This window comes from Moesziomyces antarcticus (genome assembly GCF_000747765.1).
Source record: "Moesziomyces antarcticus DNA, scaffold: scaffold_v10003, strain JCM 10317, whole genome shotgun sequence".
Classification (NCBI taxonomy): Eukaryota; Fungi; Basidiomycota; class Ustilaginomycetes; order Ustilaginales; family Ustilaginaceae; genus Moesziomyces; species Moesziomyces antarcticus.
The window spans coordinates 1,080,840-1,105,392 of NW_014639007.1; the positions used below are offsets into that span (position 1 = coordinate 1,080,840).

Genomic DNA, 24,553 nt, shown 5'->3' on the forward strand with positions numbered 1-24,553 from the left:
GACGAGAAAGTCGGAGAGATGGTGTAAGGGAACCTGTCCAGCAGCGTAGTATCAACGGCTGCATGCACTGCACGGCCAAGCGAGAGGTGCAAACGCCAAGGCGCAGAAGCAACTCGACCGCGGCCCGCTCCTCGCCGAGACAGCAGCCGCTCCTCTCACATTCAATCGAGTCTCCACAGCGCAGTGGCGACTGAGATTCTCCAGATTCGAAAATTGCCTCGACTTTAGCCGGCAGGAGCTGCACGCAACTCGAGTTTCAGCTCTTTTTTGGTGAGGCTCAGTGAGCGGGAAGCCGGCCGACAGGAGGAGAGCTAGCCGCCAAGCCTAGTGGAGGAGGCTTGCAGAAACAACACGCTGCCAGCAGCGCACACCGTGCTGCCTCCACTGCACACTTTCCTCTTTTGGCATCGCACCTTATCCACTCCCACCATCCGACTGCATCACGAACTGCGCAACCTACTTAGATCGCTCCTGCTCTGGTGTGAGGGCTACAGATGACTAGCCACTCCCGCTGAGCTGCTGCACCTCGCCAGCCATGACAACAGCTCAAGCACGGTCCGACACCGACGATCGCACCAACTCGGTCCTGTCCACGTCCTCGCACACGCACGTCGACTGCCCCGATGTCTCTCAGCAGTCACCTCGATCCAAGATGACCGCCTGGTCCGCCAAGCAACCAGAGGATCATGAGCTCAACGCCGGTCAACCGGCGCAGGCCGAGGATGTTGCGCAAAGAGCATTAGCCATCGACACCCAGGGGCAGCGTGGTCCCACAGCGTCGACCGAGCGAACGCAGGCTGGCTCAGCACGTCCACCACCACCCGCATGCATGCAGAGCTGCATCTCCAGCATCGAGGCATGCACCCAGGACATCGCGCGCTTCAACGAGCGCGTCGAGCAGAACAGAGTAGACGCAGAGGCGCAGAGGCGCGAATCAGGAGACCCGGTCGTGGCACGCAAGGCCATCATCCCGCTCGTCTTTGTCATTCTGTCTTGGGTCTTTCTCGTCTTTGTGTGGAGGCTTTGCAGTCGCATGATCCAGCAGACGCCTCAAGGCGTCGTCCTCGGTACACGGACCGAAGGGATCGGCCTACTCGTTGGCTTTGTCGTTCTGTGGCTCATGACCATGTGGTCCTACGTGACCGTCATCTCCAAAGGTCCGGGTCACGTCAAGGACTATGTGCCAGAATCCGCACCTCCACTTCCAGGACCACATGATGCGACGCCATGGAATCAAGAAGCTGCACCCCAACACGGGCATCAGCAGCGACACCTCACGCAGCCCTTGCCGATACCCACACAGCATGCAGGGGGTCATTCGAACATTCCAGCCTCCGAGAGCTCGTTTTCGCAGTCATACGGGGTGCCATCCTCCAACTCGCTGCCGTACCCCTCATTCAACGCCGATCTGGAGAGATTCGGCGGCAACCGTGCATCTTCGGACAGCATGCGCGTGCTGCCCGGCTCGGTCGAGCCCAAGCATGACATGACGGCTGCCGATCTTTCGCATTCACGTAACTTTTCCCAGCGCACCATCGCTGAGGAGGAAGAAGGTGCGGCTGACACGTCAGCTGTCGACGTCGAGGCACAGCTCCGCAGCGAACCCGCACCCGCATCGGAGGGCTGCGATGTTGCTTCCCACGTCGACCCGCAGCTCCCTGGCATCCTCGGGCCTCTTGCCGCAGCAACCATTGCAGAAGGCGATGCGATGCAAGAGGCGACGGATGAGCTGGACCGAACAGGGGGCACTGTCAACCATGGTACCCACACGGGACCTGCAGCAGAAGCTTCCGCCGCGCCACCTGGATCATTAGGATGGGTAGCGCCGCAGAGACGACCACCGAACGATCCGCCACCGCTGTCTGCCGCAGCGCAGTATTGCCATCGCTGCAAGCGCGTCAAACCGCCGCGCGCACACCACTGTCGACGCTGCGGCACCTGCGTGCTCAAGATGGACCACCACTGTCCGTGGGTGGGCGGCTGCGTGGGCGCGCACAACCAGCGCTTCTTCTTCATCTTCGTGCTGTGGGTCACGCTCCTTGAAGTATACACGCTCGCGACGACGGCGGTCTACTTCCATCGAGGCGTGCGCGCGCTCTCGTCCAGCTCAGCATGGCGAGTGGATGGATTCCTCGTCTCGCTGTTCCCCATCTGCGCGGTGTTCCTCATCTTCACGGGCGCGCTGCTGGGTACACACGTGTTCCTGATGGCGCACAACATGACCACGATCGAGCATGTCGGCGTGAACCGCATGCAGGGCCGCGAGCGTGTGCTTGCCGACAGATGGTTCGGCATGCAGGCGAACCGCTCCGCCAAGAAGCAGGGGCTCGGCGCAGGTCTCAAAGCCAAGAGGCAGATGATTCGAGATTGGGACAGGGAGTGGGGCAAGCTCACAAAGGAGGGCAACAGGTGGTGGCTCGGCAGCTCCAGCGAGGCGGAGGCGCAAGAGGAGAGCGCTGCGCAAGACGTCCAGACAGGCGCGCAGCAGGGCGATGGCGGCTCGATCCATGCTGCGCACGAAAAGCAGGCTGCGGAAGGAAAGCACACTGGCAAGCAGCGTACTCACGGCGCGTTCCGAACCAACACCGCACAGGCGCTGGGCGGCTCGATGTGGATGTGGTTCCTGCCCATCGGCACGCATCCGAACGACGGACTGCACTTCCCAATGAATCCGAGATTTGGCCCACAGGGCGTCTGGCGAAAACGTTCAGAATGGCCCGAGCATCTGCAGTGATCCTTGCTTCTCACCTACTATACGACATGACGAAGTTTATGCATGGAGACGAACCCTTCAATATACCCTTTTTTTGACGACAGAGATGACAAGACATCACTTCTGTGTGCGTGTGCGAGAGGACAAATACGGCCGATCACACCAATTTCGCGCAATGCTGTTCGGGGAAATGAATAACAGGACAAGGGTATACGGGAGGGCCATGAATCATCGCATGGTTTCTGGCAACGACAGGCCTACAGCGAGGTTCTTGGGGCCAAAGTACTTTGCGTAGCAGATCCTGCACCACACATTAGCGCCTCCCTGTGGAGCAGCAGGATTCTTCTCTGCCGGCCCTTCTTCGAGCTTGCCGGACTCCAAGGTGGTGTTGCAGCCGTCGCATCTCAAACATGCTCTGTGCCACTTTCTGCCTGCTGCAGCCTTTTGTTCTGCAAAGTACACTGGTCGTGCACACCTGGCGCACAGTGGCGTGCCTCCACTCGCATCGACAATGCTCGAACTCAACCCGATGCGGTCGATGCCACTCTTCCGTCGCGATCCAACCAGGTCCTCGGACGAACCCGAGCCCGAGGCTGGGTTCGTGATGGTGCGCGGCGGCGCGATCTTGGCCGTGCCCGACGCACCCGTGAGTGTCTTGGGATCCGGACGGCGAGGCGGAGGCAGCTGGCCGAGCGCAGCAAGCGGTGGCTGCGAGTTGACCTTGGCAGGCGGAGTGGGAGAGCCAGTACCGCCAAACCGGATCGAGCCGATGGTGTCCGTGGCCGCAACTCGGCGCGTTTGGATGGTGATGGGTGTGCCGTCTTCGGCATACGAGGTCTCTTCGGTGTACTGCGACTTGGACGCCGATGCAGGCTGTGCCACGCGCGTCGACGGCGGAGATGGCGTTGCGTAGTAGTCGACCGAGGGGATCGTGTGGCCCGTAACAGACTGTGCGGGCGCGGGATCGTGTTCCACGTGGTCGTTGGCAGCAGATCGGCTCGAGGGCGTTCCGATGCTCATCCCGCCCACGGCGGCCTGCAGTCGGGCTACAGGATCGTTGAGCGACGAAGCGTCGGAAGCGATGGCCTCGTCGATCGACCGGATCGGCGTCGAGTAGCTGTCCGCGCCGTTGTTCGCCGCCCTTTGCGACGCGTACGCCAAAGGCGACATCGGCTTGGTGGGCGAGCTGGACGACGCGACTTGGCTCGGCGTGCCAAAGCCGCGCGGACGGATCGAGATGCCCGGGACCTGCTCCTCACTCCCGACCAGCGATGCACCGGGAGTGAATTTGGTCGGGCTTGGTGAGCGTCTGGCCGCATCCGCCGTGCCTCTGCTCAGCATCGTCTCGGGGGTGCTGTACTGCTGCTGCGCAAGAGCTGCGCCTGCCTTGGACGGCGTGGCGAGCGGGCTACGTGGCGTGCCGGTGAGGTTGGTTGCAGGCGAGCGTGGCGACTTGGGCGAGGTGGGGTTGAGTGAGACCGCCTTGCCAAAGCCGCCTTTACCCGTGCCCAGGTGCTCCTTGTGGCAGTTCTTGCAGTACGGCTCGCCGTCGTGCTCGACAAGCAGCGTCGAGTCGAGCCGCTTGTTGCACACGACACACGTGAGGCACGTCTTGTGGTACGGTTTGGAGGCAGGACCGATCACCTGCTCGGCCAGGAATACCGATGTGTTGCATCGCGCGCACTTGGGCGCCGCCGGCACAGCGAAGCGTGGCATGGTCTGTGCGATACTTGCGGATGTCGTGTGAACCTAACGATGCTGGCTGTAGGACGGAAGCGTCGTGGCAAACAGCGAGGAAATAGAGGGCAAACGAGATGGTGGCTGAGGGAGAAGAGGCGCGTCGAGGAATGTGTTGGTGTTGGTCGCCGTGTCGAAAGGCTAGGCTTCCAAACCCACCCAGGAGCGCAGCGTGAGCGTGTGGCTGCTGTGGAGGTCGCGTGTGATGTTGATGTGTCGAAGCGGCAAGAGATGGCGCAGTGCGGCTGTGCTACCGTGGCCATGCGGCGGTCCACGGCGTGCATGCAGCGCCGCATGCAACCTCCAAATATAGCTTGGCGACGCGTCTCGCCCTTTTTTTTTGGCACTCCCGCAAGCCATGGCGGCCTAACAGTTTCAACTTTCCAATTTGCCACCCTCAACGCTTGGCTATCGCACCGTCCATTGTTCAGCACAGACACTAGAGACAAGCTTCGTACAAGGCGAAAGACGTTTCCGTTAGATTGATCAATCAGCGAGCAAATTACCACCAGTACCTGTGTGTCGAGCAGTGGTAGCCGTTGGGGTTGTTGATGAGGTACTGCTGGTGGTAGTCGTCGGCGGGGAAGAAGTCCTCCTTCTTGCGGATCTCGAGCTGCGTCACGATCTTCTTGCCCTTGGGATCAAAGTGCTTCTTCTGCACCTCCTCCGTCACCTTCTTGGCGATGTCGAGCTGGTTCTGGTCGTGCGCAAACACGGCCGAGCGGTACTGTGTACCGCGGTCGTTGCCCTGCTGGTTGAGCTGCGTAGGGTCGTGTGTGCGGTAGAAGAACTCGATGAGCTCGGCGTACGACACCTTGGACGGGTCGTACTGGATCTGCGTTGCTTCGGCGTGGCCAGTACGACCGGTGCACACCTCCTCGTACGAAGGGTTCTTGCTCGACTCATGGCCGCCGATGAAGCCGACCTTGGCGTCCAGCAGGCCCTTGCCGTTGCCGTAGGCCTTGCGGTAGATGTCCTCGGTGCCCCAGAAGCAGCCCGAGGCGACAGTGGCGGTCTCCTGTGCAGACATGGCGGCGTTGCTACTCTTGAGCGCTTCCTGAGCGGCGAGAGCGGTGGGCGTAGTGGGGGGTCCGAGGTGTTGGATCAGAGGCTGCGACGACTTGGTGAAGAGCGAGAAGAATCTGCTCATGAGCGAGAATGCGAGGAAGGAGATGCAGCAGTAGACGGCGGAAAGAAGTAGTCGACGCACGCTGGGCAGTGGTCGAGGAAGAGTATCGATGGTGGAGTGCAGTGAAGGCGTCCCGTTCAACCACACTTGCTTATGTTCACTCGTTTTGGCTCAGCTCTTCTCCACGTTTTCCTGCATCCACTGCACGGACGACATGCAGACCGGGATGACGTGATCTTCTAAGAGCCGTGTGGGAGGGCCCAAAAAATCAAAAAAGGATAGCCGAAATCGGGATGGAAACGCCCGATGTGCCCTGTCAGTTGCGATCCGTGTTGGCACATGCACGCACGGACTCGAATTGGCCGAACCCTGTCTGCGTTCCGTCCTCCTTCCGCACGTCCTTCAGCTTCGATTCAAGGAGCAGATGAGCCGGCTCATCTCATAGGCCACCAGGGTACGACTAGCAGCGCGCCATGTCGTACACAGGTCATCAGAGCAGGACCTCGTCCTCGTCGAATCTCAACTCACGGCCGTACGCGTCAAGCAGCAGCCATGTGGGAGCTGCCAATGATGACACCGAGCTAGCCTTTGCTGAGCTCCAGATGCTCTCGCAGAATCAGCGCAAACTGGCCACGCTCACCAGCAGGATGACCACCATCCTGTCCGGCTTCGACAAGCGGCTCATCAAGCTTGAGGGCAGCATCCTGCCCATCCACAAAGGCACTCAGAAGCTCGCCCGCATGTCGGACAACATCGACCTCACTCTCGCTGCGCTCAACAAGACGCTCGGCCACTACGATGTCGTGATCGACGAGCAGCCGCTGCTCAAGCAGGGGCCTGACGTGCGAGATACACGTCCCTACATGGACACCATCGACCGCGTTATCAAGGGGCTACAGTACCTGCAGAAGTCGGACCTCAAGAGCCAGGAAGGCGTCATGAAGCGCATGAACGACCTCGTCGAATTGGGCGCCCGCAACCTCACCAACGTCATCTCCGAGTGGGTGCATGCAGACTCGGAGGTAATCGACCTCTCCGAGTACAGTCCGCGCAACGCACGCTATCCCGTGCTCTCCGAGGCCACCCATAACGCGATCGTGCCCATCTTCAACTACCTCTCGACACTACCGCGGCACCCTCGAACTGGCTACTCGCCCCTGTCCGCCGGCTTTGCAACCTACGCAACTGTGAGGGGCAACTATCTCACCCACTGCCTCACTCCCCTCGCCTCCAAGCTCCAGCAGTACGCGCTCGAAAGGATCGGCACAGGCGCTAGCGGTGCGGGCATGGTTATGGTCGCGCACGAGGACGATGAAGACCACACCACAGGTTATCGACGGGGAGAGGCAGGCGCCGTCGAGATGTTCGAGGCGTACTACAGCATGCTGGACAACGAATACCGCATCTTGCAAGGCCTGGTGTCGTCCGCCGAGCTGCACAAGGAAACGCTTCTCCTTGCATCTGCATTCTCACAGCTGGTCTCCGCCTCTTTATCCGCACTGATAGAGTCTCTCGGCACCGTTCATTCGCACGTGCGGCGCCATCTGGCCACGCATACCTCGTTCCTCCTCGACCTCATCTCGGCACTTTCTGCCGTTATCCTGAGTGGCAGGTGGGACGTCCTAATCCGCTCCATGGAGGACTCGCCCGAGGCTCCGCTGAGCAGCAGCTGTCCGATCGACAAAGCCGATCTAGACTTAAATGCAGGCTTTGCGCCCGCCGCCGAGCTGCTCGAGATCTTCAGCAAGCTCAAGAACGTCGCGATCGGTATCTTTCCGCGCTTCATCGAGGACGTCAAGGCCATTCCGCCGCGCAAAGCCGCCGAGGTGCCCAGTACATCGGTCAACGAGATTACCTATCTTGGGCTGCAGTTCATGCGGCAAGTCACCGAGTACAGTGACGTCGTATCGCCGCTCCTTCAGACGCTGGGCAACGGCAACTGGATGATGGCGAGCGGCGTCGCGCCGGTGCTCTCACTCGGCCTGGACAGCGACCCAAGCAGCCAAAGCATTGTAGGCGACTACCTCAACGATGTCTTGGCAGTCATCCTTACCTCGCTCGAAGCGCGTTCTCGCGCCATCCGTCAGCCGTCGACGGCATCCGTCTTCCTTCTCAACAACATCGGACATCTGCGACGAACGCTCATGGCCCCGCTGCCCAACTACCTCGGCGCGGCCGAGGACGGAGGAAGCGCTTCGATCGTCTCGCTGCACCTGGGTGAGATGGGCGACGATCTGCTCGGCACGGCACTGCGTCAGGCGAACACGGCGTACCTCGATGCATGGTCGCCTGTCGTCGCGCCCCTTATGGAGGACCAGCCTCTGAATGCGAATGCACACTACCATCGGCACGCCACGTCGAAGCTCATCGGCGTCGGCTCGGGGTCCGAGAAGAACCAGGTCAAGGATCGCTTTGCGCGATTCTACGAGGCGCTCGACGACTTGGAGCGACTGCACCGCGCATATCCGGTCAGCAGAGAGGATCACGAGCTCAAGGACCGCCTGCGCAGAGACGTCATTCGACTCGTTGTTCCCATGTACGCCCGCTTCCTCGGCAAGCACAAGGCCGGCGACTTTACCAAGAACCCAAGCAAGCACATCCGCATGTCGGAGCAGGAGGTCGAGGACAAGATCGCCAGCCTCTTCCGCTAACGTTCCAGCTGCGAGTGATCAGACGTGCGAGACACATTGTATTTATACCCTTTGCATTGAATTTGAACCCTGGACATCATCTAGAAAGCGTGACATAGAATCGCGGAACATTTGCAAATGGGGAGAGGGGACCTGGCTAGTGGAAGTCGACGAGACCGGCGTGGAGGTTGAGCGAGCTGAGCCAGGAGGGAGCGATCGTCTTGCCGTAGAGGACCGAAAGACCCTGGGCGATGTTCTTGAAGTAGGGCGCGCTGACATCGTCTCCCTGCTGCGTGTAGCTTCCGTAGCCGTCGACGGCCGGACCGGCTACCCAGCTTCCCAGCGCGGTCAGGAAGCTCCTGGGCAAGCCGCTGCCCACAAGCACCTGGTTGACCGCCGACCAAGCCTTTCTGTCGTTCGCACCGCTTCGGGCAGCATTGCTCGCGGCGTACACCTGCGGCCACGTGTAAGGGTCTTGACTGGATGTCCTTGCGAGATTGCTCTGGATCCACGTCGCCACATGTACGTTCACCCATGGCCGGAACAGATCCTCGTTCTTGAGCGTTTTGATCTGCAGCGTCTTGCCCGTGTCCCAATCCAGCAGTGCTCCCGCCCCGAAAGTCGTCGGAGTAGTCGTAACATTGTAGGCCTGATTCCACGAGTACGTGTTCTTGGTCACGGTAGCATGCTGCTGAAAGAGCTTCAACTCGCCCGATCCGAGTGGGGAGACCTGCATCAGACCCCAACTCGAGCCCGAATCAAGCCGACCACCAGAGACATTGTTGGTGTCAAAGTCGGACTCGGCCTTGATGTCGGCCATGATAATGCGCGCCGCATCCTGCGTCGAGAGCTCGGGGAAGTATCGTGCGGCGGCCGACATGATGGCTGCCACCGTCTCGTCCAAAAGCGCAGGTGTATTGAGCTGGTTCAGGTCACCAGCCCACGCGCGAATGACGCGCAGGTCGTGGCGCACCTGAGCAGGGCCATATCCCGCCACGTTGGAAAGCAGCGTGATGTTGGAGCGGCCCGCCTGGATCACAAACTCGTGCACCGTCTTCTCGGCTCCACCCACCGATGCATCGTTATGTTCCGTGATCGGCACGGTCTGCATCGGAGCGGTCGAGTTGAGCGAGGCCGTGCTGTTGCCTGGGTATGCCTCGGCGAGATGCGAGAGTATGGTCTCGGTGCGCGATGCATTGGCCACCACGTTAGTCTGATTGTTGAGAATCAGCGCGACCTGGCGAGCCTTGCGACCCGTGATGCCGTGGAAGGTCTTGACCAGGTCGTCGACACGGTTAATCAGATTGTGCGGCGCTACTTGCGAACCATTGTTCAGCAGCCTCTGTGAAGCCGCAGTCGGGGACGCAGGTGCCACCGTCGGGAAGACAGTGTTTTGCTGTGACACCGATGTCGCCGTGCTGGACGAAGCTGAGGACGAGTTCTTCTTGCCGACGGATGCTGACGCCCCAGTGGCGGCCGGGGCCGAAGCGCCTGAGACGCGTGCGGAAGTGTGCTTCTTCGAGCACTGAGATTTCGCGGGCTTGGACGTGGATTTGGTTGTTTCGGCGGTGCTTTTGGCGCTGGTTGGGGTAGGAGTGGTTGTCGGAACAGCAGTCATGGACACGACTGGAGCAGAAACGGTAGCGCCGTTGTTGCCAAAGTAGAGAGTGTACGTGGACATGACCGGCAGCGGGGAAGGTCCGTCAAGCGCGCTATTCTGCAGAGGAGACACTTTCAGAGGCGCTATTCGTGGGAGCACTGCCCCCTCGGCACCTTGAGTTGACAAGCTTCCGAAGACCACCACGAGGAAAAGACACATCGCAGCCCACCGCGGACCGTGTGCCGCGCCTGCGGAGCGTTCGAGTCGCTGCATCGTCTCCTGAAGCCTTGCTTTGATTTGAATAGTGTGCTGTTTGAGAGGAAAGATTGTGAAAGTATCAATGCTTAAAATGAGAGTGGATGAAAAGGAGTGTACTCACAGGGTTTGTTCCAAGATCGTGTGCGAATCGAATGATGGGCTCGTGTGTCAAACACGATGCCAAAAGGAGCCAGTCCTTGAACGTTATGCGATAGCAACCTTGTACTTCTAATACCAACTCGACCAGCGAGATGGGCTGTCTCTTGAGCCTGAGCAGGAACGAGAGCGAGCTTCTACCGGCGTGCTCGTGGTGGGATGGTGGTGTCTGAATCAGCACAGGAGACTCGCGGCTACGCTTCACGCCCAATCTTATACGTGTCTGCCGCAACGACTCAAGCCGAAAGCTTTCCTGATCAGGCAACTCGAAGCGAGCCTACGGTCTCGAGCTGCCGAGGAACTTACTTCAACCGCAGGATGTCCGGGGAGCGGTTCGCCGACCAAGGCACAGTCATATCACGCCGGTGGTTCGTAGTCGCTCAGGTCTTACGGTGGAAGTTGGATGCACTTCAGGCCATGTGCAGATCCACAGGATGTTCCTGCATCGGTATCGTGGAACTAGCCGAGAAGATGCTTCAATGGCCGCCTCGAGCGCCACTCGGCCTCAGGTCGAACTGATGGGTCATATCATCGCGATTCTTGACAGCCGGAGCAAGTTTTTAAAGCTGCGAAGGAAAAGAAATAAAAAAAATCAAACAGAAAAGGTGTCAAAAAATCGCGTCTGAAATTGGAGCTCGGCTACTCGCGGATGAGTGCCGCGGGGGCGGAAGAAAGTTGAACAGGAAAGGCTCACGGAATTGACGGAGCGACACAACGCACAAGTGGAGAGCAACGCAAGCCTGTAGCTCCGAGGTGGAAGAATTGAGCTGGTTTGCCGCCCAGTCCGAGCCAACGGACCTTGTCCGCTCCGAGGCGAGGGTCCATACTTTGATCCATTCGAGGAGTGGGCCCACACCGGAAGGAATAGGAAAGACTCGGAGCAGCACCCTTGACTCTTTCCTTCGCCCCACATCCATCCCTGCGCACAAAAGCCGATCCAACTGGCACCAGCACTCTTCTCGCGCACGCCACAACCCTTTTGGAGCACACGAAAGATATTCGCTACTTGCGACCATACATCACCTAGCCGGCGAACCGACAACCTTCCTGTATACACACGATGGCGTTCCGAAGCAGTCTGGCTGCACGACAGGGCCTGCAGAGCCTTCTGCAGAAGCGGGCGGACGATGTGGTCTTCACCACTGCGCTGCGCACGCCGATCGCACGCATGAAGAAGGGCTTCAAGGACGCATACCCGGAGGAGCTGCTTGCACACGTGCTGCAGCGCACACGCGAGAGGCTCGAGGCGCGCGGCGTGGACAAGAGCATCATCGAGGACGTCTGCACCGGTACCGTGCTCATGGAGCTCGGCGGTGCCAAGTCGGGCCGCATGGCTGCGCTTCACGCCGGTATGCCCATCACGTCGGCATACAAGACGGTCAACCGACAGTGCGCGAGCTCGCTGCAAAGCATCACCGATATTGCCAATGCGATTCGCGCAGGCGAGATCCAGTGCGGTATTGCGGCGGGTGTCGAGTCGATGACGCGCAACTATGGTTCGCGAGCCATCCCGGTTGACCTGAGCCCGTGGCTGAAGGAGTCGGACTCGGTGGACGCGCGCGACTGCATCCTGCCCATGGGCGAGACCTCGGAGCGTGTGGCAGACAAATGGAACATCAGCCGCGAACGACAGGACCAGTTCGCCGCCGACTCGCACCGCAAGGCCGAGGCGGCGCAACAGGATGGCCGCCTCGCGTCCGAGATCGAGCCGATCGAGGTGCGATGGATCGACCCCGAGACGGGCAAGGAGGGCAGGAAGCTGGTTAGCAAGGACGAGGGTATCCGACCAGGCACCACCGCCGAGTCGCTCGGCAAGCTCAAGCCCGTCTTCCGCGCCGACGGCAAGAGCACTGCGGGCAACTCGTCGCAGGTGAGCGACGGTGCCGTTGCGCTCACTATGGCGAGGCGAGATGTTGCCGAGGCAGCAGGCATGGAGATCCTCGGCCGATGGGTGGGCACGGCAACCAAGGGCGTCAAGCCCGACGTGATGGGCATTGGCCCCGCCGAGGCAGTGCCCAAGCTGCTCGAACGCTTCCAGCTCAAGACGGACGACATTGACCTGTGGGAGCTCAACGAGGCGTTTGCATCGCAGTCGCTCATGGTCATGGACACGCTCAAGCTCGACGCGGCCAAGGTGAACCCCAAGGGTGGCGCGATTGCGCTGGGACACCCGCTGGGCGCGTCCGGTGGACGACTGGTGACGAGCTTGCTCGCCGAGCTGCGCAGGACAGGCCAGCAGGTGGGTGTGGCAACTCTCTGCTGCGGTACGGGCTACGGCAAGGCTTCGCTCATCGTCGCCGAGTAGAACAGCTCGTTGTTCTTCCAGCTGGCTCCTGTCGGCCTCTTCATCGGGGCTTTGTACATACGATGGATCGACGATCCAAGCACCCAAAATGCGACTTAACACAATTTTGTTGCGCGTTCCGGCCTCCGGTTCCGATGTGTGGCCGAGGGGCGGTGGTCGACTTTGGCAACACTTCCAAGCTCTTGCGGTAATCTTCCGATGCTTCTTGGCGCATTGAGTCTGACCATGGAGTGACTGTGGTCATATGCAACACACGTCATGTTCCTGAGCGGGCATGCCATCTCGTTGCTGAGCCGGCTGAGTCCGGTGGAGCTCGGCAGCGGAGCTCTGCTGCTCAACACATGGCACGGATGGTGCAGGACTCCGAGGATCCGTGCCTGGGTGTGCACGAAGAAGTGAAGGTATGCGGTATGCGTATGATATTGTGTCATTTGAGGGGAGCGGACGGGGAGAGTAGATGCTATCACAGGGGAAGAAGGTAGGGTCGTGATATCGGCCCCGTCCACCAGGACAAGCCGTGGCGGCCTGTGCGGGTGCTGCAGGGTCACGGAGGACCGGGAGGGGGAGACGCACGAAGCCATCGAGCTGATAGGCGCATTCAGGGCGGCGGCATGACAGGAGATGGAGGAGTGGGGAAGTTTCGGAGATGGCCGAGGCACTGTGGGGCCGGGCAATCACAAGCGGCCAAGATAGCGCGGCAGGGTGGCGCGGGGGTAACGCAACACCCGGAAGTTGTTATCGCGTCTCTTTCGATTGCGGAGAGGTTGCAGAAGTGTGGGGCGCCATGTGGAAAGCGTCGAACGGCGTGAACAAAGCCATGCTGGATTGGTATCGAGACCGTGCAGTGCTGCACGACGATCGCCAGGTGGTGGTGCAGCCGAGACGGCGTCGTCTTCCGAGCAGCCGAGCGTTCAAGAGCGATTTTTTTGGCGGGTGAGACTTGTTAGATCTGTCTCTGGAAGCTCGGAAGGCAGACCACGAGTCGGGGTTTTGCCCCGCCTGCTGCAGGTCATCCCCGCTCCCGAACGCTGGCGAGCGGTCTCTCCCTTGTCCCCACAGCCCCCGCTCGCTTTGCAATGAGCCAACTCGGGCGAGATCTGCTCAATCTGGAGCGTGAGAAGATGAAGGACGATGCCAAGCGTGCTGGCGTGCGAAAGTCCCGGCCGTATGTTTTCTCAGGCCGGCGCTCGTACTTCCAGCGCCTGCGCTGTTCTGGAAGACCGAAGAGGACTTCGCCTTGCTTCCGACAACTCCACCGTGCCTGATTGGATGCGTTGATTGTCTCGAACGACGACCAACTGGTTCGGACGAGGCGGGGCCAAAGGCTTAGGCATGGTTGGAGCCGGGCGGAGCAGAAGGAACGGAAATTCAGGGTCGCTGCATGCATGAAAGCGCGAAATTTTTTCTGCAGCCTCTGTTTTTTCGGTGGGTCAAGATGAGCTGGCCCACTCCGCGTGACCTTGGTGTGCGCGCCTCTACCGACCATCCGTTGCAATGTTCTCCCAGCATCTCACTCGGCTTTGACCGAACACCATGTCCTGACGCCCCCCTGTCATATTCCGACCCGGCTTGCATCGAGCTCATGATAGACATGATTGACGGGAGCGTCAGGGGCTCCCGTGATGAAGCGCGCGATAGCTCGCGTCTTTTGACCCACCACAAATTGCAGATGCATATTCTTCCGACCCCGGAGAGAAAAGAAATCTTGTCACACGCCTGAGTTTGAAATGAGAAAAAAAAAGACTTGAAAAATCCGCCGTTACGGCCGACGCGGCTGACTGGCCGAGCGTTATCGGTGTGCGCGCAATGCGGCGGAAGGACGCGTCGAGCAGGATCTTCGCTTGCTCATCCCCCGCGCGAGCCGCCGACTCCCGTTTGGCGCCTCAGCTTTTTTTTGCCTCTTCTTCCTGCCAAGACTCTGACGGCTTTTGGAAAAAAAATCCCGTACCTTTTCTCGGCCCGGCATCCGCAGACCGCGTGCTCACACTTTATCTCTGGACTTTTGAGTTAGTCTTTGGGAGCTGATCAAGACAGAGACAGGTGTCAGGGACGGGCACAGCAGGAAGAAGAAGGCGCAGACGCGCTAGGCATTGTTCTCTACCAGCGTGACGCAGTGGCCTGGAGGCATCGTGTCTGGAGTCTGGGTTCAGAGTCCAATTCTGGGCGTGCTTCGGAAGAGTGTGCTCCTTTTGAAATTGAGCGATAATGAGCGCTTGATTTTCTCATTCGATGCATACAAAATCTCGCCTCGTTCAAGTCGGTCTCGAGCTCGACTCCACACGCTTGCCTCGGCTCCCACTGCCCTGCCTCTTGCCGCGGCCTAGGTGCCGGTCTGATAGCCAGCGAGGTTCTCGGACAGTGAGTCTTGTGACATGCTACTCCTGCCTCGCTCCAGTGGGGGATGCCATCTCGCCTGGCAAAGCTGTTCCTTGCGGCGCTCGCTTGCACTTCGTTGCTTCCCGCGCCGCATTACGGCCGTTGCAATGCGGGCTTCCCCCTTGAGCGAGCTATCTTGCCACTTATCTCGGTTGCGACAGCCACGGTCGGAGAGCCCCACCATGTGAGCCTTGTCCTTGGGCATGGGCGTGGCTTCCTATCCGTTCGGAACGTTGTGTGCCGCTGTGCTGCCTATCTCCAGCTCAAGAGCCCAAGCACAGGCAAAGCCTCCGAGGCGCCTCATTGGTCGGCTGCCGTGATCCGCCCCAATCTGTTTGCGCTGCTCCTGCACCCATTTTCTCCGCCGGCAGGAACGGCGTTCGCAACCTCCACGCTGCTGCGCTTCTGCGCTGCACCGCTGTCTGGCCAGCGATAAGCTTGCTGCGATTTCCTGGATGCGACGGCGCGCAACCCTCCTCCTCGGCAGCTCTTCTCGCGCCACCCATCAGCAAGTGAGAGACGCCTCGGTTCCTGAACCAACGACCCTTGATAGCGAGTGGCGAGAGCTGTGCTGCTAATGCATTTTGGCGGTGGCTTCGCTTGGGTACCGTGGGCAGTGGGCGCCTCGACTCATTTGGCGACGTGGGAAAAGGCTCAAACAAGCGACGGCCGCCTGCTGATGACTTTGTGCTGCCTCACCGTTCGAATCGCCAGCTTCTTAATTTTATATTTTAATTTAATTTTTATTTTTATTTGAAATCTGGAGCGTTGTCAAAAAGTTTGTGCTTGGAAGGCTCCGGTTCAGGGCTTGTACGACCTCTCACAACCCGGCTGCCTCCTCGCCCGGCGACCGCAATCGCTCCTGCATTCGCCTTCGCCACGCCGCTCCAGACCCGCCGTCCCTGGAACTGCGTCCTGTTTCGAGGCCGGTACAGCCCGCCTCAACCGGGCTTGCCTTGCCTCGACTACATTGGCAAGGCCCCCCCAAATCCCTATATCATCCAACCTCTTCGCGCTCATCATCCCCCAGTGTCACCCCTACCGTGCCCCTTCCCATCCGGCCCCGCTCCCTCCTCTCCCGGCTCTCCTATTCTCCGTTACCGTCATCATGTCGGCCGGCGCCCCTACCTCCCAGACTCCTCAGCTCGCCAAGGATGCGGCGCTTGCTGAGGAGCATGTTGCCACCAGCAACGAAGGCTCCCACCACGAGGCCAACGACGACAAGCTCGGTTACCAGGCTTCCGACCGTGACCTCGAGAGCCACAACGGTCGTCCTCCCGTCGAGGCCATCGAGCCTCACCCGCAGGGCGAGCCCGGTCGTGCCAGCAAGCTCTGGCACTCCATCCGAACCCACAAGGCCACCCGCATCGCCTTTGACTTTGCCCTCATTGGCCTCATCGTAAGTTACGCTCGGCATCGTGCCCCAAGTAGTCCGGCCTTTTCTCCTAACACTCTGTTGTATTTCAATCGCTTGTTCGACTCTAGCTCGGCTGGTGGCTCCCCGGTATCATCCGTGAGGAGACTCGCCACCGATGGGTGATCACCACCATCTGGTCGTGGTTCTTCATCCTTCTCATCCTCTTCCACAACGACCGCTACATTCCCAAGGCTCCTTTCGCCAACGCCATTGGCGGCGCTTGGACCGCCGGTGTCTCCAAGCCCTGGAGCATGATCCCCCACTACGGTCAGATTGGTCTCGGCTGGCTCGCCCTTCTCGCCCTCTACTTCGGCAGCGCTTTCGGAATCAAGGAGGTCCCCGAGTCGCGCTACGGCGACCGTGCCCGCTCGCTCTTTGGTCTCTTCCTCATCAACTGCTTCTTCTACTGCATCTCGACCCGCCGCGCTGCTATTAAGCTCCAGCCCGTCATGACCGGTCTCGGTCTGCAGATGATCATCGGTCTTCTCGTTTTCAAGACGGGCGCCTTCTTCAGCGTCGCCAGGTGGCTCGCTTTCGCTGCCGCTGACCTGCTCGCCCAGGGTCAGGTGGGTGGTGCCGCCTTCTTCTGGGGCGACCTCGCCGGCCAGCACTACTTCTTCATCGACACGCTCTCGTCCATCATCTTCTTCGTAGCGCTCGTCGTGCTGCTCTCGTACCTCGGCATCATGTCGTGGGCCATCCGCAAGTTCGCCTGGTTCTTCTTCAAGCTCATGGGCATCTCGGGTGCCGAGGCTGTCGTCGCCGCCGCCTCGCCCTTCATCGGCCAGGGTGAGAACGCTGTGCTGGTGCAGAGCTTCCTCGACCTCATGACCAACGCCGAGATTTTCCAGGTGCTCACCTCGGGCTTCTCCACCATCGCTGGTTCCGTCTTCCTCGCCTACGTCCAGATGGGCGTCTCGCCCACCCACCTCATCACCGCCGCCGTCATGTCCATCCCCGCCTCGATCGCCGCCTCCAAGATGGTCGTGCCCGAGACCGAGACCCCCGTGACTGCCGGCTCGGTCAACATCCAGCTCAACGAGAAGGCCGATGCCGTCGACCCCCTGCACGCCTTCTCCAACGGTGCCTGGCTCGGTGTTCGCGTCGCTGCTCTCATCTTCTGCAACGTGCTCTGCATCGTCTCGCTCCTTTACACCGTCAACGGACTGCTCACCTACATTGGCAACTTCTGGACCATCAACAACCTCACCCTCACCCTCATCCTCGGCTACATCCTCTACCCCTTCTGCTGGTGCATGGGTGTGCCCAAGAAGGAGCTGCTGCGTGTCTCCGAGCTCCTGGCTACCAAGATCGTCGCCAACGAGTTCGTCGCCTACAGAAACCTCGCCAAGATCAAGGTGTCTGCCAACCCTCTGAGCGACCGCTCGGTTCTCATCAGCAACTTCATGCTTGCTGGTTTCGGTAACATTGGCTCGCTCGGTATCAACATTGGTGTGCTTTCCGGTCTGGCTCCCAGCCGTGGCGGTGCCATCGCCCGTCTGGCTCCCCTCTCGCTCGCCACCGGTATCCTGGTCACTTGCTCCTCGGCCTGCATTGCAGGTATCCTTGGCACCAAGTAAAAAAAAAGAGAAAGGAGCGAACGGCATTCGCAACCATCCATACCCCCTAAACGCGGTTGCCTAGCCTTGCTGCATCTCTTTCTCCTCCTCTGGGTGTCGCAATTGCGATCTCCCGCCTTGTACTTCTACTTCTTCTTGCTCAATTTGGATCTTTCTGGGTTATTTCGTTGTCCACCAACACCAATAGTAATCGGTTTCCATCTACGTCTTCCCTATCAGCCCGTGTCTTTGCGTTGCGACTAGTTGTGCGTAAGCGGCGAGAATCTGCATGTCCCTGTTGCTTGACAGCCAAGTTGCATGATCGGCGTCGCTGGATCAAGATGAGGCTGGTGTAAGAGCGAGAGAGGCGCAAGCCTGTGTCCACGGCGTTGAGGAGCATGGCCCGGCGTGGCTTGTATGTTAGGCTCTTCTGAGAGGTTCTGCATTGATCCGATCTGGCTACATCTGATTCGGGACGCTATGCAGACGTTTGCTCAGAGAGATACTTCTTCCGCCTTGATATGTCGTTTGTGCTGGTCGCCCGTGCGTGATCGCAACTAGTTGGTAACTATTTGCCCGTTTCTCGTTGAGTCTGAAGATCCTGCAGCGCGTCCTTGCGCAGTAGTGCTCCGATGTAGATGCCAACTGTGCCGAGTCCGACTGCTAGGACGAGCGAGGGAGCGGTAACGGCCCACCTGCGATCGGGCACGTATGCGTGTATTGCCAAGTCATTCGGCAACAACGGCTGCGCAACGGCGAAACCTCAGGTCAGCTTTCGCACGATGGCTATTCCAGGCAGAGAGGAGGTGCTTACGAGAACGATGGCCCAGAGCGTGTACAGCGAAAACAGCGCGAGTGCTGCAAAGAGCGCCAGCCCGCCAGCGGCGCGATTTGACATGACGCCGCGACCGGTCAGGTGAATCGCATGGTGGACAGAAAGCAGGACGCAACTGGACCCTGAACCGACGCTCGCCGCCTCCACACGCCTCGGAACTCGGACCACGTTCAACCCCACCCATCAACCTCTCCACCCTCCATCTTGTCCATCAGGTCTTTTGAGTGCGGAGAGCGGAGGCCAGCATCGGAATGCCGCCACTTCCACTGCATGGCTCATACCCACCATCGGGATCGGGGTACCGTCCACTCGCCACGGGCGATGACGACCACGAGGCGCAGGCACCCCCGAGGGACACGAGCAGGCTGCGCACGTTTGTGGTTTCGCCTTATCAGGCACCCGCCAACGATCCGAGCCAGATCCTGTGTGCCTTCCTCACCGATACTCGCACTCCTGGAGAGGCACATGCGACCAAGGATGTGGCTCTGCGTGTGCGCTTCCGCTCGCGCGGCACGGAGACCACCGTCGACCTGCCCGTGGGCAGGCTGACCGAGCAGGACGCACTGCCGTTTGCGCTTGCTGACGATGTGCCGTGCCGCCGCGGCATCGTGCGGCATCGAGCATGGAGCCAGCACCTGCGTGGCATGGTCGACCACTTGGCGGGAAGGAGCTCTACGTCTTCAAAGCTAATGGCACAGGAGCAGGACGAGCTGTCAGTTTGGGATAGGTCGCAGAGAAAGCCACTCCCGGCGAGCGATGAAGCAAAGCAGCGCTATCATCGACGTCTCGAGACCGGACTGGTGCCGCCATGGACTCCGCTCGATGAGGATTCTGGCTCTCTGTCTCAACCACAAGCGGCACAGGAGGCAGAGAACGACGGGAATGCAGACGACAAGCTGGACCTGACGAAGCTGTTTACAGGGTCGGGCGATGTGGATCTGGGCATCTTCTTCCGGCGGTCGCGGCGGCGACGAGCGACGCGCCTCGTATCCATTGCCCTGCAAGAGGCACTCGAACGCTTTGCAGACGATCGCCACTTCTCGAAGCGACTCTTCTGCCGCAACACCGCCTGGGGCTGGGACCTTCCACGGCTCAAAGAGTCTCTGCGCTCACTCGCGGCGCACGCCGCAGAAGGCAAGGGCAAAGCACCTGCCCACGCCGTCGAGGAAGCGGGCGGAGTGGATGTGGATATCGAGGTGGTTGGGATGGAAGAGTGGCCGGAATATCACGTCGTCTGGGCGCCCATTGCACTCCTCGCCGCTTGCTGTCCCGGGCTGGTCGAATCGCGCGTCTCGGCAATCAGCCTCGCTCTGCTCGCCACCTTGCTAATCGCAGCAACACTTCTGGGCGCGCTCAGCGGGATTCTGATCCTAGCAGGCATGGTGGTGGTCGGAGCTTGGAGCACGATGATGTGGCTGGTAGCTACTAGGAGCGAGTGCGTGTACGACGGAATCGGCACAGCATGGTCGCTCGCTCCGCGCTGGCAGACCATCGATGCCGATCCGAGCTGGGATTTGCAGCGAGCTCGCGCGTCACTCCCGCCCGACAGCGCCGGCGACCAAGTGCGGCTTGAAAGAAGGGACAATGCTTGGTGTGTCCGCCGAGGAATCGATCAGGACGAATGGATTGCCCTCCACCGCGATCGCATCCTACACGCCCTCACCGCCCGCACCTAGCTTCTCGCCCACGCAGCTTCTGTTCATGTTGTATGAGATCGGCCTGTAGTGGCGTTTGTATATCAGCACCATGCTATGGGAGTGTTGTTGACTAGTCGGCATCGTCGCCGAGTCGGCCGCCTCTGCTGAGACTGTTCCACGCCGTTTTCCGCACCTCCCCCGCTTTTCCCTGAGCACCCAACTCTGCGGTCCCTGCATCTACATCGTTTGCGTCCGGTCCGGCGTTCGGATCGTTCCAGTCGATGTACGGACTGATGACCGAGTCCTCGGGATGCGCCTTGGCGCGCGCACCCGGTGCGAGCTGCGTCATCTCATCCAGGATCCTGGCGAGACTCGGGTTGACTTGAGTCGAACGATCCTCTGGCTCCGTTAGCGACGGCGGATACTGGCCCGCCTGTGTCCTCTGCGGTGCTGGCGTTGGTCTTGGCCCTGGGGGCCCGAACCGCTTTGGCGGCCACACGATCCAGTCGATCTTGGATGTGATTAGGCCCATGGGAACGGGGCCGAACTCGCGCGAGTCGCGGCTCTTGTTGCGTACGCCTGGCGGCAGCCTCGCCGAGTTGGCTGCTTTCTCCAAACTGCGTGGCACAATGTCGACGGCCGCGTCGCCTTCGACCCACACGTGGCCGGGCGGGATCTTGATTCGGGTCCACTTTCCCGCGCTTGCCGACGCCCCAGGTGCCCATACACGCACCGTATCTCCAGGAAGCGCGATCACACGCTTGGTAAGTAGCAGCCGCGGGTCGAGTGGTGAGATGAGCGTGACGATATCGCCGGGTCGCAACTCGTTGTGCTGGTAGGAAACGCTGCGGTTCAGCAGTACGACATCGGCGCGTGCGTTGGCGGCAGAAGCTTCTGCGTACGGCCCGTTGAAGGTCGGCGACATCGAGCCGCCAGTCACGTTGCCCAGGCTAAAGAGGTGCGAGGTGATGAATGCGGCCACGGGGATCCAGCCAAGCACGAACATCACCCGTCGCACTTTGCCGCGCCGAGGACGAGGCGGCTCAAACGAGAACGACGGTCCGCCAGGTGCGCTGCGGCTTGTCGATTCCGGAGCGCCAGTATGTCCGCTAGGCGAGGAGGAAGACGAAGGCGATGACGATGATGGTGATGGCGCAGCTCCGGACTCTGGCGCTGAGGTGTGAGAGTCAGAAGAAGAGGTCGAGGTGGAAGAACATCGAAGCCATGCCGGCTGAACGGGTCGGAGTGTGGTCCGCAATGCTGGCAAGCACCGCACTGATGGCGCTGCGCACCGCACCGCTGCAGCAGCCGTCAACATCCTCCTGCAGACCAAGTAGCGTCGGTGGTAGAGGCGAGTCAAGACACAACAGCTTCCGGCCTTGGAAGTGAGAAGTCGGCGCGAAGAAAATACTGCAGGTGTGGAGGGGGTCGCGTGCCATAACCTCTCGCCGTTTCTTCCCGCAACCCGCAATTTGATCATCTCCGGCTTACGTTGCCGTCACATGCACATGCACATACGCACACACACATACTTCCGGCGCAATGTGAGCAAGGGTCATTCATGTGTTGCACTCTAGCTGATCTCTTTGAGCCTCGCCTGGGTGTACTCGGTGAACGCGCGGTGCTCTCTCCAGATGTCGTCGATGGTGACCTCCTTCTCGCCACGCATGGCCCTCTGCCGGTTCATATTCGCCACCATGGCCGGATCCGCCAGCTGCGGGTATCGCACGAAGAACGGCAGCGTCAGCACCCAGTTGCGCTCGATGTTCATGTCGCCATCGCTGGGCGAGAGGAAGCGGATGACGTCGATCGTCACTTTGTGCGTCTCGAGCCCCGGGTTCTGGATCAGCTTGTCGCGCAGCGGCGCGTTGGGCAACAAATCGATCGCATGGTCGTGTGGAGTCGACTGCTGCAGAGCTGTCGGCCGCAGCGACGGCGGCAAGCTATAGCTCGGGTTGAGGCTGTGGTTGTGCAGATGGTACGAGATCTGGAGGAAGTATTCGGCCTGCTTCTCGATATCGTACCTCGTCTTCGTCTTGGTCTGCGAGCCGTCGGGTGAGCCGCTCGCGTTGCCTCCTGCAATGTCACCTTCGTCCCACTCGTTGGGTAGACGCATGTATGCGATCTTAATGTGCGGATTGGTGGCTTCCTGCTGCTCGAGGAACTTTAGATCTTGTTCGTCGAGCGGGTACTGGACGGGCAGGTTGAGGAAGTTGTTGGCGCCGCGCTGAGCCCAGATCCGGTTCACCTGGGCAATTGCACGTGCGCCGCGGCGGCGTAAATTACGGATCTGCTCTGGTGAAGCTCGAGTGCCTGAGCGCAGGACAGTCCCCTCGACACCTCCTGTAGCAGGTGAAGCAGGGGTCTGGACGATCGCCGTTGTGTCGCTCTGGCCCGACGGCGGCGGCTGCGTTGCGAAGGGTGCGGAGCCAAGGGTCGAATCAGCTGAGGCTCCAACCATAGTGGGCACTCCGCCAAAGCCCAGAAAGTTGAAGTTGGACGCGGCGGCCGAAGCGTTGGGCATGGCGGAGCCGGGGGTCGGAAGTATGTTGTTGAACGTCATGGCCTGTTGCGGGGAGAAGACGCTCTGATTGTCGGTGGGGAAGAGAGAGCCCGTCATGGCAGCCAGGCCGCTCATATCTGCATTGCCACCACCGAGCAAGGTTTGGGCGAACATGGAATCAACATCGTTGCGCATGGACATTGAGCCTCCAAAGGCTGTTGGCTGCCAGAATTGGCTGGGTAGAGCGGTCGGAATCTGCTGTTGCTGCTGTTGTTGTTGTTGCTGCTGCTGCGGCCAAGGCTGTTTCATCTCGTTCGAGGCCAAACTCTGCGGGGAGGCCACTGATGGTTGCCCAGAGCCTGTGCGCGGATCGGGGTTCGTTGCCGGGCTGCTGTTGCGGGAGGCGCTTGTGTCGTTGGTCTTGCGCTTGCGTTTCGAGTCTTTGGCTGCCGCGTCATCTGCCGTCCTCTTCTTCTTGTCGGCGTCGGTCGAGTTATCGGCAGCGGCTTTTCCATTGGCATCGCGAAAGTAGTTGGCGAGTTTGCTCTCGGGGAGGCCATCGGCGGGGATGTTGCTCTCCTTGCGGAGCTGTTTGAGCATTTCGCATTCGCCGGCACCAGGCCAGTTGGCCCACGCTTCGGACATGGTCTTCTCGCTGGAAGAGTTCATGGTAGCTTCGAGCATCTGTCTTGTCATACCGGCTTCGACCAGACATCCGCCGATGCTGCGCGCGCCGATAAAGTGGGCGAGGCTGCCGACGATGCCACGCAGCGAGTTGTTCTCGGCGAGCAGATGTCGGAGCGCATACCGAAGCCGATTGACCTGCGTATCGTGGTCGGACGAGAGCAGCTCTACGCGAGCCTCGAGCGCACGGATGTATTGCTGCTTGCGCTGGCGGAACTCGCGCTGAGCTGCGCGATTCTGCTCCTTGCGGTGCTGTGCGGCTTTGGCATCCTTGGACTTGGCTGCAGCGGCACCCTTCTTGCTTTTGGCTGACTTTCCGTCCGCCTTCTTCGCCGGCGCATCGGCATCATCTTCGTCTTCATCTTCGTCTTCTTCGTCCGTGTTGAAGCTGGCTGCGGATGTGTTGAGCCCGGAAGGCGGCATGTCGAAGTTGAGGCGTGGCTGAGGTCCGAGCGACATGGCGGTCTGAAAGCCGCTCGAGATGGCGCTGGGCGATGCGTCCGTCCAGCGGTCCATTGGAGAGCCGGTCGGGCCACGATGAGCGGGGGGCATGGTGTCGAGTTGGATGGGCGGACCCACCGCGCACACTTCAGCGGGGTGAGATGCGCGTGTGGACGGAGTTGAACAAAGTTTGCGCAGGGCCCCGGCAGACGCGCATGAACTCTCCCTTTGTTAAGGCGTCGAGTGGTATACAGTATGCCCAAGCAAGCAAACGTACGGGCACCTACCCAGACCCACTCGCTTGGTAGAGGGGCGATCTGAAGAGATGGTGGTGGCTGGCTTGGACGCAGCGCACGCAGGGTTCGCCGCGTTTTCTAATGCACCACCATTTTCCCGGCGGGTGGGCGATTGCCACAGCCGGAAAGCGGTGATGGACCGGCTAAGTTGCAGAATGTGGAGCTTTTTTCGATTTTTCTTTGGCTCCCATGCAGCCGGTGTGCGGTACGATAGAAAACCTGAAAATTTATTGTACGATTTGTTTCCCATGATTTTGCCTTGCCATCTCATGCCTTG

General features: G+C 60.2%; 11 protein-coding genes across 11 annotated transcripts; 5 read left to right on the forward strand and 6 right to left on the reverse strand.

Moving 5' to 3' along the window:
- Nucleotides 1–535: 535 nt before the first annotated feature.
- On the forward strand, nucleotides 536–2,734 carry PAN0_003c1896 (zf-DHHC-domain-containing protein; the record flags this gene model as incomplete). The annotated part of the gene is made up of 1 exon (XM_014802852.1): nucleotides 536–2,734. The coding sequence occupies one exon, from the start codon at nucleotides 536–538 to the stop codon at nucleotides 2,732–2,734; it is 2,199 nt and encodes a 732-aa protein (XP_014658338.1).
- A 207-nt stretch (nucleotides 2,735–2,941) lies between these two features.
- PAN0_003d1897 (uncharacterized protein) lies at nucleotides 2,942–4,429 on the reverse strand (the record flags this gene model as incomplete). Its single annotated transcript, XM_014802853.1, has 1 exon — nucleotides 2,942–4,429. One exon carries the CDS (start codon nucleotides 4,427–4,429, stop codon nucleotides 2,942–2,944), a length of 1,488 nt encoding a protein of 495 aa, XP_014658339.1.
- Nucleotides 4,430–4,952: 523 nt separating this feature from the next.
- PAN0_003d1898 (peptide methionine sulfoxide reductase) lies at nucleotides 4,953–5,600 on the reverse strand (the record flags this gene model as incomplete). The annotated part of the gene is made up of 1 exon (XM_014802854.1): nucleotides 4,953–5,600. One exon carries the CDS (start codon nucleotides 5,598–5,600, stop codon nucleotides 4,953–4,955), a length of 648 nt encoding a protein of 215 aa, XP_014658340.1.
- A 452-nt stretch (nucleotides 5,601–6,052) lies between these two features.
- On the forward strand, nucleotides 6,053–8,230 carry PAN0_003c1899 (exocyst complex component, exo70 subunit; the record flags this gene model as incomplete). Its single annotated transcript, XM_014802855.1, has 1 exon — nucleotides 6,053–8,230. One exon carries the CDS (start codon nucleotides 6,053–6,055, stop codon nucleotides 8,228–8,230), a length of 2,178 nt encoding a protein of 725 aa, XP_014658341.1.
- A 136-nt stretch (nucleotides 8,231–8,366) lies between these two features.
- PAN0_003d1900 (uncharacterized protein) lies at nucleotides 8,367–9,890 on the reverse strand (the record flags this gene model as incomplete). The annotated part of the gene is made up of 1 exon (XM_014802856.1): nucleotides 8,367–9,890. One exon carries the CDS (start codon nucleotides 9,888–9,890, stop codon nucleotides 8,367–8,369), a length of 1,524 nt encoding a protein of 507 aa, XP_014658342.1.
- A 1,393-nt stretch (nucleotides 9,891–11,283) lies between these two features.
- Nucleotides 11,284–12,528, forward strand: PAN0_003c1901 (acetyl-CoA acyltransferase; the record flags this gene model as incomplete). The annotated part of the gene is made up of 1 exon (XM_014802857.1): nucleotides 11,284–12,528. One exon carries the CDS (start codon nucleotides 11,284–11,286, stop codon nucleotides 12,526–12,528), a length of 1,245 nt encoding a protein of 414 aa, XP_014658343.1.
- A 2,401-nt stretch (nucleotides 12,529–14,929) lies between these two features.
- PAN0_003c1902 (H+/nucleoside cotransporter) lies at nucleotides 14,930–17,901 on the forward strand (the record flags this gene model as incomplete). Its single annotated transcript, XM_014802858.1, has 6 exons — nucleotides 14,930–15,070; nucleotides 15,167–15,210; nucleotides 15,276–15,416; nucleotides 15,522–15,604; nucleotides 15,684–16,303; nucleotides 16,390–17,901. The coding sequence occupies 6 exons, from the start codon at nucleotides 14,930–14,932 to the stop codon at nucleotides 17,899–17,901; spliced, it is 2,541 nt and encodes an 846-aa protein (XP_014658344.1).
- Nucleotides 17,902–18,448: 547 nt separating this feature from the next.
- PAN0_003d1903 (dolichol phosphate-mannose biosynthesis regulatory protein) lies at nucleotides 18,449–18,778 on the reverse strand (the record flags this gene model as incomplete). Its single annotated transcript, XM_014802859.1, has 2 exons — nucleotides 18,449–18,625; nucleotides 18,695–18,778. The coding sequence occupies 2 exons, from the start codon at nucleotides 18,776–18,778 to the stop codon at nucleotides 18,449–18,451; spliced, it is 261 nt and encodes an 86-aa protein (XP_014658345.1).
- A 188-nt stretch (nucleotides 18,779–18,966) lies between these two features.
- PAN0_003c1904 (uncharacterized protein) lies at nucleotides 18,967–20,391 on the forward strand (the record flags this gene model as incomplete). The annotated part of the gene is made up of 1 exon (XM_014802860.1): nucleotides 18,967–20,391. One exon carries the CDS (start codon nucleotides 18,967–18,969, stop codon nucleotides 20,389–20,391), a length of 1,425 nt encoding a protein of 474 aa, XP_014658346.1.
- Nucleotides 20,392–20,482: 91 nt separating this feature from the next.
- On the reverse strand, nucleotides 20,483–21,670 carry PAN0_003d1905 (peptidase; the record flags this gene model as incomplete). The annotated part of the gene is made up of 1 exon (XM_014802861.1): nucleotides 20,483–21,670. The coding sequence occupies one exon, from the start codon at nucleotides 21,668–21,670 to the stop codon at nucleotides 20,483–20,485; it is 1,188 nt and encodes a 395-aa protein (XP_014658347.1).
- A 255-nt stretch (nucleotides 21,671–21,925) lies between these two features.
- PAN0_003d1906 (uncharacterized protein) lies at nucleotides 21,926–24,091 on the reverse strand (the record flags this gene model as incomplete). Its single annotated transcript, XM_014802862.1, has 1 exon — nucleotides 21,926–24,091. One exon carries the CDS (start codon nucleotides 24,089–24,091, stop codon nucleotides 21,926–21,928), a length of 2,166 nt encoding a protein of 721 aa, XP_014658348.1.
- Nucleotides 24,092–24,553: the final 462 nt, after the last annotated feature.